The 13,706-nt window shown below is 52.2% G+C and overlaps 1 protein-coding gene across 1 annotated transcript; it reads left to right on the top strand.

Annotated features, from left to right (window-relative positions):
* Positions 1-3,402: 3,402 nt before the first annotated feature.
* On the top strand, positions 3,403-5,585 carry LOC123051948 (uncharacterized). Its single transcript, XM_044474995.1, has 3 exons — positions 3,403-3,598; positions 3,678-3,814; positions 5,553-5,585. Exons 1-3 carry the CDS (start codon positions 3,403-3,405, stop codon positions 5,583-5,585), a joined length of 366 nt encoding a protein of 121 aa, XP_044330930.1.
* The last annotated feature ends 8,121 nt before the right edge of the window (positions 5,586-13,706 follow it).

Below are 13,706 nucleotides of genomic sequence, written 5' to 3'. Positions count from 1 at the left end.
TTTGGACAGGTCCGTGCCCCTACCCTAGGTACATAGCTTCATCATTAGCCCCCGAATGGATCGAGGTTTGAGTGGGGAAAGAGTTGGAGATCCTTCCGACTGGTTCTTTGGGCTACATGAGTGCCTCGTTTTGGGTCAGTCATCACGGATGACGTCGTCAACCTCTTCCATTTGCCTTGATCCATTCCAGGCCTTTTGTCGAGTGAATTTATTTACTTGTGACATACCGAGTGTCGGCGCGAGCGGGGTCTTCTGTTTTGACAAGTTGTTTTGCAACCCGTGGATGTCGTGGGATTCGGATTTCGGGAATCGCGCGGGACGGGAGCGGCCGCAGTAATCAGAAGCGATAAAGCGGAAGCTCCTTGATTTCCGCGCCACCTTTTTCGCCACGTACTGCGCGCGCGTCCGCTGCGGGATTTGACTGGATTGCCTGGGCCTACCAGTCAGCCACTCGGGAGCGGCCTCTTATAAGTAGCCGGCTCGGGGTTTCCAAACAGTGTGCTCTCTTCTTCCCCTCTCCCTTCGCAAGCTCCTCCGCCACCTCCGCTCTCACCCTAGCGCCGCAGACCCGTGCGAGATTTGCCGGCGACGATGGCGAAGGACAAGACATCCGCTCTGGAGCGCGTGAAGAAGGCGGCGGCGCAGGGGAAAGGGAAGAGATCTTCTCGGGGCGGATCTTCCTCAAGGTCTGCTCTGCCCCGCGGCTGGATCCAGGGCGACTGGATGCCGTCGGTGATCCGGCAAGAAGACCTTGACGACATGGTCAAGGGGGGAGTCATTCCCCACGAAGCTGCGCGTCTCCCAGGGAGAGAGATCGAACCTCAGCCTCGCGACGGTGAGTGTGTGCTCCTAGCCACCCATATCGACCGAGGGTTTTCTCTGCCGCCCCATCCTTTTTCCGGAGCTTTCTGAACTTCTTCGGAGCGCAGCTCCACCACTTCACTCCCAACTCCATCGTATATCTTGCTGCTTTCATTTCCATGTGTGAGGGTTTCTTGGGTTGCCGCCCCCATTGGGGACTCTTCAAGCACATCTTTACCTGCCGTTCTCAATCGGTCAAGAAGGCCAAGTCGAGTGACGAAAGGACGCAGGTGATTCAGCTGTGCGGGGGCCTGGCAATCCAGACGAGGGGAAAGAGTTGTTTTCCATATATCATTTTCCCGGAGTCGGTCCGCGGTTGGCAGGCGACCTGGTTTTACTCTCAAGACCAAGCGACCCTAGGGCAGTCAACCGGACTTCCCCCTTTCTCTCTCAACCGAGATGAAAAACCTGCTTCTCTGAAAGTGACGCCGGAGGAAAAGGCCCAAGTCAAAGTACTGGCTGGTCGAGTGGTTGAGCTTGTCCGTGAGGGCGTGACTGGTATGGACTTGCTGGAGGTCTTCCTCCGGAGGCGCATCCAACCGCTCCAGGCTCGTGACCACCCGATGTGGTTGTACTCGGGTCTCGACGACACCACTCGGGTCCACCCGGAGGAGGTTACTGACGAGATGCTGGAGGGGTGGCTGTCGAGCATCATGGGGAACAAAGACAACCCCCGAGGAGCCAGGAGGGTAATTCCACTCGACAACTCATATGACGTGGACCAGGTATGTCTTTATGCTCCTGACTGAGATCTTGTTTTCTTCATTGGTCTTCTTTGAGTAGGTCGGTTGACTTTCATCTTGTCTGTTGCTTTCCAGGCGACTACCGAGATGTACTCGACGCCCAACGGGGCACAAGGGCCAAATGAGGAAGGGGAGGCGAGCGGAGGTGAGAGCGAAGACGATCAAGGCGAGTGGGAGTCCGACAGTGAAGGAGAGGGAGGCGACGACGTCGACTCCAGCGAAGAGGAGGAGGAGGTTGAACCCCCCCCCCCCCCCGCCCGGAGGGGCGATCCAAGCTCACACACGACCCAACGCGGGAGCGTGGTAGGGCGACTGCTCCTGTTGGGCAGTCGTCGAAACGCCCTCGGACCTCTTCTCCTACGCCGACTGGAAAGGCTCCCAAGCACCCACGCGTGATGCCGTCCAAGCCGCCCAAGGCTCTGCCCAAGATGAAGATGGCCATCCCCACCATTTCTGGGTAATAATAAAACTTGTTTTCCTTTGTCGACCGGACAGATCCTTGGTCGATTCATTGAGCCAACTGACTGACTTTCGATACTTGCAGTGCTGCTACTTCTGAGATCTCTGCCAAGGACGACGACCAAGAGATGGAGGATGCTGTTACCTCCAACCCTGGTATGATTACTGACGTTCCGCTTTGAGTTGACTGAACATTTATTGCAACTCTGGTCGATTGAATGTTTCCCTTGTAGCCCCTCCTCATGTTATCGACCTCCCGGATGACGACGACAACAAACCGCTGAGAGTGAGGAGGAACAAGAGGGCGTCGGCTGACAAGACCCCCCAATTTGCTCCGGCGTCTGAGGCCGTAGCTCGGGATGGTGGTGACACCGCTCGGGCTTCTGTGACTTTCGCCATTCCTCTGACAAGTGTGCGGCCTTCGACGTCGACTGCAGATCCGCCTTCGCTTTTTGCCGCGTACCCTATCCCTGAGGACCAAGCGGCTGCCGCAAAAGAGGCTATATGCCAGGCGGGGATCATGATGGAGCAAGTGAAGGTGGCTCGGGAGGCCAGCCAAGCAGCTTATGACGCGAGCTCGGCTCTTCAGAGCAACGTCCAGGTCAGTCGACTCAACACTTGGTCTGTTATGATATGTTGTTTGAAGAATCTCTTTTCCGAAGATCTTTGTATCTGTACACCCACTGGGTGTGTCTGCCAATTCTTGGACGAGTGGGGGCATGCTAAGTGCACCCACTGGGTGTAGTCCCCGAGACTACGGTGGACTGCTGGCAGTCGACTGTAGTCTTTATATTGTGTTGCTGTAGCTATATTTCTTCACTCGGTCTGGTCAGGCCATGTCGAATGGGACTGTATCTGGTCGACTACGGACAGTCGACTTTTTTTTTATAGTGGGGGCATGCTGAGTGCACCCACTGGGTGTAGTCCCCGAGACTACTGTCGAATGTTCTTGATTCGGCTGTAGTCTTAGAAACGTCATTATTGTCTCTTAGTTACTCAGAAGCAACTTATTTTGGACGTCTGTCGACTGATTTTTCTTTTTACAGAAATCCTGCGAACTTGTAGCTCGCTATACTGAGTTGGAGAATCAGCAGATCCAGCTCAACCTTAACTTGAAGCTTGCTCAGGAGAATTTGAAGAAGGCGCAAGAAGAAGCAAAAGGTATGGCTGGTGAGGTTCTCCATTCTTGATGAGTGCCTTTTCTTTCTTGTCCATTCTTGATGTTGATTTCGCTCGACGCGCCGCAGATAAACTAGAGGAAGCTCTGAAGAAGAAGGATCAAGATCTTGCGGAGGCATAGAAGGAGGTCTTGGATAAAACGAGGCTTGCTGAAGAGAAAATGGCCTCGGTCGGAGCTCTTGAGCAGGAGAACTCCAGACTGAAAGCTGCTCTCGAGGTAGCCAATCAAGAGGTCAGCCGACTGAAGAACGACAACGTGGCTCTGCACGACAAGGCAGGTGAGCTAGCGGGGAAGAGGAACGATCTGGAGGCTTATCTCGGTGGACTCGCCAAGAAGCTGTTCGTCGTGCTCGAAGGTAATTACTCTGCCCCGACTGTCTTGCAGTTACCAAGTCTGTGTAGGGTCACTATCTTATTCTTGAATCATGTTTGCAGAATTCTGTCAGAACTTTGAAGAGGAGACCAGTCGAGTGGAGCCAGGCTTGGACCCTGCTAACTCCCTTGTGAAGGACGAGGCTGCAATGAACGTGCTCCGTCTGGAGTCTCGTATTGCCAGCGTGGTTGACTATCTTGCTCGACTGAAGGTTGCGATGTTGCGGATCGACACATCACTCTGGCCTGGGACGACGCTTCAGAACGACCTCGAGTCCCTGATGGCTCGACTTAATGAAGTCCCAGGTCGAGTGGCGGAATGGAAGAAATCTTCTGCTAGATGTGGTGTTGATGTCGCTCTGTCTCTGGTCCGCGTCCATTGCAAGGAAGCGCGAGAAGAAAAGCTGGCCGCCATCCAAGTCGCCAATACCAGGAAGCACAACTTTCAAGATTTCATGGAGACTTTCATTGCTGCCGCCACTCGTATTGCAGACAGGATCGACTTGGACGAGTTCGTCGCCCCTTCCAGTCCTCCTCCTAAGGAATGAAAAACTTTTATGCTTCACTTTAAATTTGCCTCGGAATGCCGAGTGGATTTGTAACCGTTAAACTCCGCTGAGCCGAGGGCTCGAGTACTTTGATCTGAGGTCTGGGACCTTTTAGGCTTTATCTGAACTTGATTTCTCTTTGAATATCTTCATGGTTTGATCCGTCGAGTGGAATTCGATCTTCACTCGGAATAACCTTGTATTTGCGGCGCAACTCCGAAGGAGAAGGTAGCAGTCGACTTGCGCCTCGTCATCCTTGCGGATTGGGTTGTGTCCTATACTTAGGCGAGCACTGGGCCGCAGCTAAGTCCCCGAGTGGGAGGTTTGCTCTCACTCGATAGAGTTTTAAACACTTAGGCGAGCGCTGGCCTGCAGCTAAGCCCCCGAGTGGGAGGTTTGCTCTCACTCGGTAGGATTTTTAAACACTTAGCCGAGCGCTGGGCTGCAGCTAAGTCTCCGAGTGGGAGGTCTGCTCTCACTCGGTAGGATTTCTAAACACTTAGGCGAGCGCGGGGCTGCAGCTAAGCCCTCGAGTGGGAGGTTTGCTCTCCACTCAGTAGGATTTTTTTAAACTTAGGCGAGTGCCTGACTGCAGCTAAGTCTCTAGGTGGGAGAACTTAGGCGAGTACTGGACTGCAGCTAAGCCCCCGAGTGGGAGGATTGCTCTCCACTCGGTAGGATTTTTTCAAACTTAGGCGAGTGCCTGACTGCAGCTAAGTCTCTAAGTGGGAGAACTTAGGCGAGTACTGGACTGCAGCTAAGCCCTCGAGTGGGAGGATTGCTCTCCACTCGGTAGGATTTTTTCAAACTTAGGCGAGTGCCTGACTGCAACTAAGTCTCTAAGTGGGAGAACTTAGGCGAGTACTGGACTGCAGCTAAGCCCCCGAGTGGGAGAATTGCTCTCCACTCGGTAGGATTTTTTCAAACTTAGGCGAGTGCCTGACTGCAGCTAAGTCTCTAAGTGTGAGAACTTAGGCGAGTACTGGACTGCAGCTAAGCCCCCGAGTGGGAGGATTGCTCTCCACTCGGTAGGATTTTTCCAAACTTAGGCGAGTGCCTGACTGCAGCTAAGTCTCTAAGTGGGAGAACTTAGGCGAGTACTGGACTGCAGCTAAGCCCCCGAGTGGGAGGATTGCTCTCCACTCGGTAGGATTTTTTCAAACTTAGACGAGTGCTGGACTGCAGCTAAGCCCCCGAGTGGGAGAACTTAGGCGAGTACTGGACTGCAACTAAGCCCTCGAGTGGGAGGATTGCTCTCCACTTGGTAGGATTTTTCAAACTTAGGCGAAACGGATTCGTAGCTAAGTCACCCGCTGGGGGATTTCGCATGCAAACAAAAGTGACAGCAATTATTGGAACACTCTTGTCTTTGACAAAAAATGTACTGCAGGAAATTTTTCCTTATTACATCTCGTCCGAGTGAGAATTCAAGTGTAAAATGGGCGGAGTAGTTCCGCATTCCAAGCTCGTGGCTCATTGATCCGGCGACCAACGTTGTAGAGATGATATGCTCCATTGTGGAGGACTCTGGTGATGATGAAGGGGCCTTCCCAAGTAGGAGCAAGTTTGTGTGGTTTCTACTGATCCACTCGGAGGACCAAATCTCCTTCTTGGAAGGCTCGGCTCTTCACATTTCTGGCATGGAATCGACGCAAGTCTTGCTGATAGATGGTCGATCTGATCATAGCCATTTCCCTCTCCTCCTCTAGGAGGTCGACTGCGTCTTGCCGGGCTTGCTCTGCTTCGTCTTCGTTGTAAAGCTCGACTCTGGGGGCGTTGTGAAGTAGATCACTCGGCAGAACGGCTTCGGCTCCATAAACCAAAAAGAATGGCGTTCTTCCAGTCGACCGGTTCGGGGTGGTCCTCAGTCCCCACAAAACTGACGGAAGCTCGTCGACCCAAGCGCCTACTGCGTGCTTGAGATCACGCATTAGTCGAGGCTTCAATCCTTTGAGAATTAGACCATTTGCTCTTTCAGCTTGTCCGTTCGACTGGGGATGCGCGACCGACGCGTAGTCGACTCGTGTGCCTTGAGAGGCGCAAAAAGCTCTGAACTTGTCTGAATCGAAGTTTGACCCATTGTCAGTGATGATGCTATGCGGGACCCCATATCTGAATATCAACTCTCTGACGAAACTGATAGCAATGCTAGCATCAAGATTTTTGATAGGCTTGGCTTCAATCCATTTGGTAAACTTGTCGACTGCCACAAGCACATGTGTGAATCGGCTCCTGCCTGTTCTCAGTGGACCAACCATGTCCAGTCCCCAAACAGCGAAGGGCCAGACAAGTGGAATGGTCCTCAGAGCTGATGCCGGCTTGTGCGACATGTTGGAGTAGAACTGGTAGCCTTCACAGTTGTCGACTATCTCTTTCGCCATTTCGTTTGCCCTGGGCCAAAAAAACCCCGCTCGGTATGCTTTGGCCACAATTGTCCGAGAGGACGCATGGTGACCACAGGTCCCCGAGTGGATATCATCAAGGATCATCTGACCTTCTTCTGGCGTTATGCACTTCTGACCGATTCTAGTCGCGCTTTCTCTATACAACTGTCCTTTTATGACTGTGAAAGCTTTAGATCGACGGACGATCTGTCGAGCCTCTTCTTCGTCCTCTGGAAGTTCTTTCCTCAAGATATACGCGATGTATGGTATCGTCCAGTCGGGAGTGATAGCCAAGACCTCCATGACTAGGTTGACCATAGCAGGAATTTCGACTTCAGTCGGATCTGTGGCACTTTTCGGTTGCGGGGCTTCTTCTGTGAAAGGATCCTCCTGGACTGACGGCGAGCGGATGTGCTCCAAAAACACATTGCTGGGAATGGCTTCTCTCTTGGAGCCTATCTTTGCCAGATCATCAGCTGCTTGATTTTTCAGTCGGGGGATGTGATGAAGCTCTAACCCCTCGAATTTCTTTTCTAGCTTTCTTACTGCGTTGCAGTAGCCAGTCATAGATGGGCTTCTGACGTCCCACTCCTTCATCACCTGATTAACCACCAAATCTGAGTCGCCATAGACCATGAGGCGCCGAACGCTGAGTGAAATGGCCATGCGCAACCCATACAAGAGTGCTTCATATTCCGCTTCATTATTGGAGGAATCGAAGTGAATCTGGAGAACATATCTGAGCTTATCTCCTCGGGGGAGACCAATACTACCCCAGCACCGGAACCATTCAGCATCTTAGATCCATCGAAGAACATGGTCCAGTGCTCCGAGTGAACTTGGGTCGGAAGCTGCTGTTCAATCCACTCGGCGACGAAATCTGCAATTGCTTGGGACTTGATAGCCTTCTTTGCTTCAAACTTGATATCTAGGGGAAGGAGTTCAATCGCCCACTTCGCCACTCGACCAGTTGCATCTCTGTTGTGCAAAATCTCTGACAGTGGAGCGTCGCTGACGACTATAATGGAATGGTCAGAGAAGTAGTGTGCAACCTTCTTCGTGGTCATGTAAATCCCATATACAAGCTTCTGGTAATGGGGATATCTTTGCTTCGAAGGAGTCAAAACTTCAGACACATAATATACTGGGCGCTGAACTCTGAAGGCCTTTCCTTCTTCTTCCCGCTCGACCGTTAGTACTGTACTGACAACTTGTCCCATGGCCACAATGTAAAGCAGCAGAGGCTCTTTACTGATTGGGGCAGCAAGCACTGGCTGGGTGGAGAGCAGAGTTTTGAGCTCTGCGAACGCTGCATCAGCTTCTGGAGTCCACTCGAACTTGTCAGACTTCTTCATCAGTCGGTAAAGAGGCAACGCCTTTTCACCGAGACGAGAAATGAATTGTCTTAGAGCGGCCAAGCAACCTGTAAGCTTCTGGACATCGTGTACACGCACAGGGCGCTTCATCCGGAGTATGGTGCCAACTTTCTCGGGATTGGCGTCGATTCCTCGTTCGGAAACGAGGAAACCGAGTAACTTTCCACCTGGAGCTCCGAATGTGCACTTTGATGGATTGAGTTTGATATCATATCTCCTGAGGTTAGCAAAGGTTTCGGCGAGGTCAGTCAGTAGGTCGGAACCTTTCCGTGACTTAACCACAATATCATCCATGTATGCTTCTACGTCCCGACCGATCTGAGTGAGCAAACACTTCTGAATCATCCTCATGAACTTGGCTCCAGCATTCTTGAGGCCGAAGGGCATGGTGATGTAACAGAAGCACCCGAATGGGGTGATGAAAGCCGTTTTGATCTCGTCGGGTCCATACAGACGGATCTGATGGTACCCTGAATAAGCATCTAGAAAAGACAAACGCTCACACCCCACGGTCGAGTCGACTACCTGGTCGATACGGGGGAGGGGGAAATGATCTTTCAGGTAGGCCCGATTGATATGTTTAAAGTCAATGCACATGCGAAGTGACTTGTCCTTCTTGGGGACCATGACAACATTGGCGAGCCACTCGGAGTGGTAAATCTCTCGGATGAACTCCGCTGCTAAGAGCCGAGCCACCTCCTCACCAATAGCTTTCCTCTTCTGGACGGCGGACCGTCGAAGATGTTCTTTCACAGGCTTGAACTTTGGGTCGACTCGTAGACGGTGCTCAGCCAGCCCCCTGGGAACTCCAGGCATGTCAGAAGGCTTCCATGCAAAGATGTCCCAGTTCTCACGGAGGAACTGGATGAGCGCTTCTTCCTATGTGGAGTCGAGCGTCGTTGAGATGTGAGTCGGGGCAGCATCGGGGTCGGTCGGGTGAATGTGAACTGGCTTAGTTTCACCGGACGACTGAAAAGCAGATTCTGAAGCAGGCTTCTTGGCTTGTAGCAATTCACTCGGATCAGCAGTCTTCTGGTACTCTTGCAGCTCAACAACTGTCATCTGAGCGTCAGCAATCTTTGATCCTTTCTGAAAACACTCTTCTGCCTTCTTCTGATTTCCTGTAACAGTGATCACACCTTTGGGACCAGGCATCTTCAACTTGAGATACACATAACACGGTCGAGCCATGAAGTGTGTGTAAGCTGGCCTGCCCAAAATGGCATGATTAGCACTTTGGAAGTCCACAACCTCGAATGTCAACTTTTCCTTGCGGTAATTCTTTGAATCACCGAAAACCACATCAAGAGCAATCTGGCCGAGTGATTCGGCTTTCTTTCCAGGAATGACTCCATGGAAACTCATGTTGCTGGCGCTAAGCCTGGACATCGGAATGCCCATCCCTTTCAATGTTTCAGCATACAATATGTTCAGTCCACTGCCACCATCCATCAGGACTTTGGTCAGTCGAGTGCCTTCGACAACTGGGTCGACCACCAAAGCTTGCCTCCCAGGGGTGGCAATGTGTGTAGGGTGATCAGACTGGTCAAATGTGATGGCAGTCTGAGACCACTTCAGATAACTGGGTGTTGCCGGAGCAACCATATTCACCTCACGGTTAATGACTTTCAGTCAACTTTTGCTTTCGACATCAGCAAAAATCATCAAGGTGGAATTGATTTGGGGGTATCCATCGTCACTATCTTCTTTGTCCTCAACTCTGTCTGGCTCTTTTTCCTTGTCTTTGGACTGCTTGCCCTGAAACTGCTGGATCAGGAGCCGGCACTGTCGAGTGGTATGCTTTGGGTAAATAAGGTTACCCTCTTCATCTTTCTTGGTGTGGATGTGACATGGCAGATCCAAAACATTATTTCCATCTTGATCCTTGACTTTCTTGGGCTTCCAGGGGCCTTTGGGTTTTCCCTTGAAATTTCCCTAGGTTACGACCAGGGCCTCCCCAGGGGCGGCTGGCTCGGCCTTCCGCTTCTGTTTCCGACTGGAATTGCCTCCGGTTTCCTGGGCGACTGCTTTCTGTTTGCCACTCCGGAGTCGATCTTCATCTTCTCCGTTAGCGTATTTGGTGGCAATTTCCATCATCCGATTCAGGGACATTTCTCCGGTCCGACCGAACTTCAGGTTCAACTCTCTGTTCTTGATGCCTTCTTTAAAGGCACAAACTGCTTGGTGATCCGGTACGTTCTCAACTGTGTGATGCAAAGTGATCCACCTCTGGATGTAATCTCTCAGAGTTTCACTCGGTTTCTGCATGTAAGACCGCAATTCTGTAAGGCCTGCTGGTCGCTTGCATGTTCCTTCAAAGGTCGTGACAAACACTCGAGAGAGATCCTCCCAAGTGTAGATGCTGCTGGGTGCTAACTGATTCAGCCACGCTCTGGTCGAGCCCTCTAACAGGAGAGGCAAATGCTTCATAGCACCTCATCATTGCCGCCACCAATCTGGACAGCCACTCGGTAGTCTTCGAGCCAAGTGTCAGGCTTAGACTCGTCGGTGAACTTGCTGACTCCAGTCGCCAACCGAAAGTTGGGAGGAATCACTGCGGCCCTGATGGCTCGACTGAAACACTCTAGCCCCGAAACACGTACTCTGCTGCTGGCAGGCGCATCTCTGTTGTGGCCTTCCCGATAAGCTCTGTTCCTGTCAACCAAACCTTGAACGAGGATAGATCTCGCGTCAAAGCCCGGGTCCCTGGGGTCGACTGGAATCCTCTGCCCAACACTATGAGGGCGCCTGTCATCTCGATGTCGAGGCGCATATGACCCACTCCTCGAGGGAGGGGTTGGCACTCGACGTTGATCATCACGATCGGATCGGTGATCATACTGCTCATTCCTTCTGTACTGATCATGCCGGTCACCACGTCCCTCACGCCTCGGGGGCGATCTCGGGCTGTGAGCTGACTGGACTGTATCTGTTGCAATGGATCGACTGTGGATCCTATTCCGCGACTGAGAAACAGCGGAATTCTGGTTTCCTGCCGCCCGGAGCAACGCTCTGATCTGCAACAAGCCCCTGCCAGCCTCCGACTGGGAGGGCTGAATCGATTCTGCTATACAGGCCGCGGCGGCCAAATTCTGAACTGGGGTTCGATATACCTGCGTCGGCGGGAAGAGCTGACATCGACTAGACTCGGGAGCCCGCTGACGCGCTTGCTCGTCGAGTGCTCGCTGGAGATTCTCTAGTCGAGTGTGCTCGGCCAAGTTAGCCAAGCGCGCGTCCTCCAAGGCCCGGGCCTCGGGGGTCTCTCCGACGATAGGAGTGTGGAGTGCGTCCATGTTCTAGCGGCGAAGCTCCTCTGGCTGTAATGACGTGAGAGGTTCGGGGAGATACTCATCGTGGGGATGCGACGGGTCGCCCCCACCCGCACCTCCATCAGCGCGAGGGAAACCAGGAGGACTGTGCGTTCCATCGACCGCCAGAACCTCAGCCACTGGGTCGCTGTTGTCGCACTCGGATGCGGTCTCCGCGGAGCCAGTTGAACAGGCCGCAGAGGGATTCGTCGGGCTCGATTGTCGCGACTTGTGGGGCGGCCGACTGGCGAGCCACGGCATGCCTCACCCACCTCTGAAGTCTCGACCGACCGGAGCGCTTGCGATGGTGGGAGACAGAGCGGGGAGACGATACGGGGGCCGACCGATACTGGGTCGACGGCTGCCGCAGGAGGACACCACGAATGCATGCGCGGAAATGCGTCGCACCGCGGACGGGGAGCGCGTCGATGTCGAGTGGTGCCTCCTGAAGCCAGGCGGAGTCGTCGGCGATGAACGTGAGCGCACCGAGGCGGATATCGCGGCCCCCCACCAAAACTCCGCACGAAACCATGATCAAAGGGATCGGAAAAATCGCAACTTCTCCAATCAGGCGCTAAGATTCCTGCCCCACGGTGGGCGCCAACTGCCGTGGTTCTAACTCTAACAGTGATGTAGGGGGTGTGTATGGAGAGGCTAGATCTCAGCTATTGGGAAGTTGTAAACACACGAGGATTACGAGTTCAGGCCCTTCTCGGAGGAAGTAACAGCCCTACGTCTCGGTGCCCGGAGGCGGTCAATTGTATTATGTGTGTATGAATAACAGGGGTGCGAACCCTTGATACTGAGGAGGGGGGTGGCTTATATAGAGTTTGCGCGGCCCTCTCCTGCCCTCGGTGATGCAGGGTTTAAGGTACATTTAAGGTTGGGCGTTACTGGTAACGCCCCTAATAAAGTGCTATAATGACCATAAAGACTACTTAATAGCCGACCGTTTGCCTGCGGAGTGACTTTAGGTCTCCTGGCGGTCGAGTGGTTGGCTTCATGGTCGAGTGATAGCTTCTTGGTCGAGTGTCTTGAACCCGTCGAGTGGGATACCTTTAAGTCGATTGAAAGGTGACTTCTTCTAGGGATGTCCTTGGGTAGGGCTCTTTAGACAGGTCCATGCCCCTACCCTAGGTACATAGCTTCATCAGAACCCGCCTTGCAATGCCGAAGACAAATCTGCGCGCCGGACTCATCGTCATTGAAGCCTAGTTCAGGGGCTACTGAGGGAGTCCTGGATTAGGGGGTCTCCGGACAGCCGGACTATACCCTTTGGCCGGACTGTTGGACTATGAAGATACAAGATTAAAGACTTCGTCCCGTGTCCGGATGGGACTTTCCTTAGCGTGGAAGGCAAGCTTGGCAATACGGATATGTAGATCTCCTCCCTTGTAACCGACTCTGTGTAACCCTAGCCCCCTCCGGTGTCTATATAAACCAGAGGGTTTAGTCCGTAGGACAACATACAATCATACCATAGGCTAGCTTCTAGGGTTTAGCCTCTACGATCTCGTGGTAGATCAACTCTTGTAATACTCATATCATCAAGATCAATCAAGCGGGACGTAGGGTATTACCTCCATCGAGAGGGCCCGAACCTGGGTAAACATCGTGTCCCCTGCCTCCGGTTACCATTCGCCTTAGATGCACAGTTCGGGACCCCTACCCGAGATCCGCCGGTTTTGACACCGACAGGTATCCTCATACCTAGTTCAATCTCGTTACCGGCAAGTCTCTTTACTCGTTCTGTAATGCATCATCCCGTAACTAACTCATTAGTCACATTGCTTGCAAGGCTTATAGGATGTGCATTACCAAGAGGGCCTAGAGATACCTCTCCGATACATAGCGTGACAAATCCTAATCTTGATCTATGCCAACCCAACAAACACCTTTGGAGATACCTGTAGAGCATCTTTATAATCACACTGTTATGTTGTGACGTTTGATAGCACACAAGGTATTCCTCCGGTATTCGGGAGTTGCATAATCTCATGGTCAAAGGAATATGTATAAGTCATGAAGAAAGCAATATCAATAAAACTTAACAATCATTATGCTAAGCTAATGGATGGGTCTTGTCCATCACATCATTCTCCTAATGATGTGATCTCGTTCATCAAATGACAACACATGTCTATGGTTAGAAAACTTAACCATCTTTGATTAACGAGCTAGTCTAGTAGAGGCTTACTAGGGACACTGTGTTTTGTCTATGTATCCACACATGTATCAAGTTTCCGGTTAATACAATTCTAGCATGAATAATAAAAATTTATCATGATATAAGGAAATATAAATAACAACTTTATTATTGCCTCTAGGGCATATTTCCTTCACTGGCGCCAGGTGGGAACGCACACTGGCGAGGGAGAATAGTTTTGGATGAGCCGGGGCAGTCAGGAGCAGGCGTGGCAGTGGTCCGTACGCCCGCAAACACTAGTGTAGAATCGCGCTTTAGCGCCGGTTCGTA

The sequence above is a fragment of the Triticum aestivum genome, chromosome 1A (assembly GCF_018294505.1).
Source record: "Triticum aestivum cultivar Chinese Spring chromosome 1A, IWGSC CS RefSeq v2.1, whole genome shotgun sequence".
NCBI lineage: Eukaryota > Viridiplantae > Streptophyta > Magnoliopsida > Poales > Poaceae > Triticum > Triticum aestivum.
The sequence above is the reverse complement of the archived record's forward strand: the minus strand, read 5'-3'. Positions and strand labels throughout refer to the sequence as shown.

Bases quoted from the DNA above. Each gene is read 5' to 3' on its own strand.
- LOC123051948 (XM_044474995.1), top strand. From the start codon at position 3,403: ATGGCCTCGGTCGGAGCTCTTGAGCAGGAGAACTCCAGACTGAAAGCT. The intron at 3,599-3,677 runs GTAATTACTCTG...TCATGTTTGCAG, and splicing joins GCTGTTCGTCGTGCTCGAAG to AATTCTGTCAGAACTTTGAA. The intron at 3,815-5,552 runs GCTCGACTGAAG...AATGTACTGCAG, and splicing joins CCAGCGTGGTTGACTATCTT to GAAATTTTTCCTTATTACAT.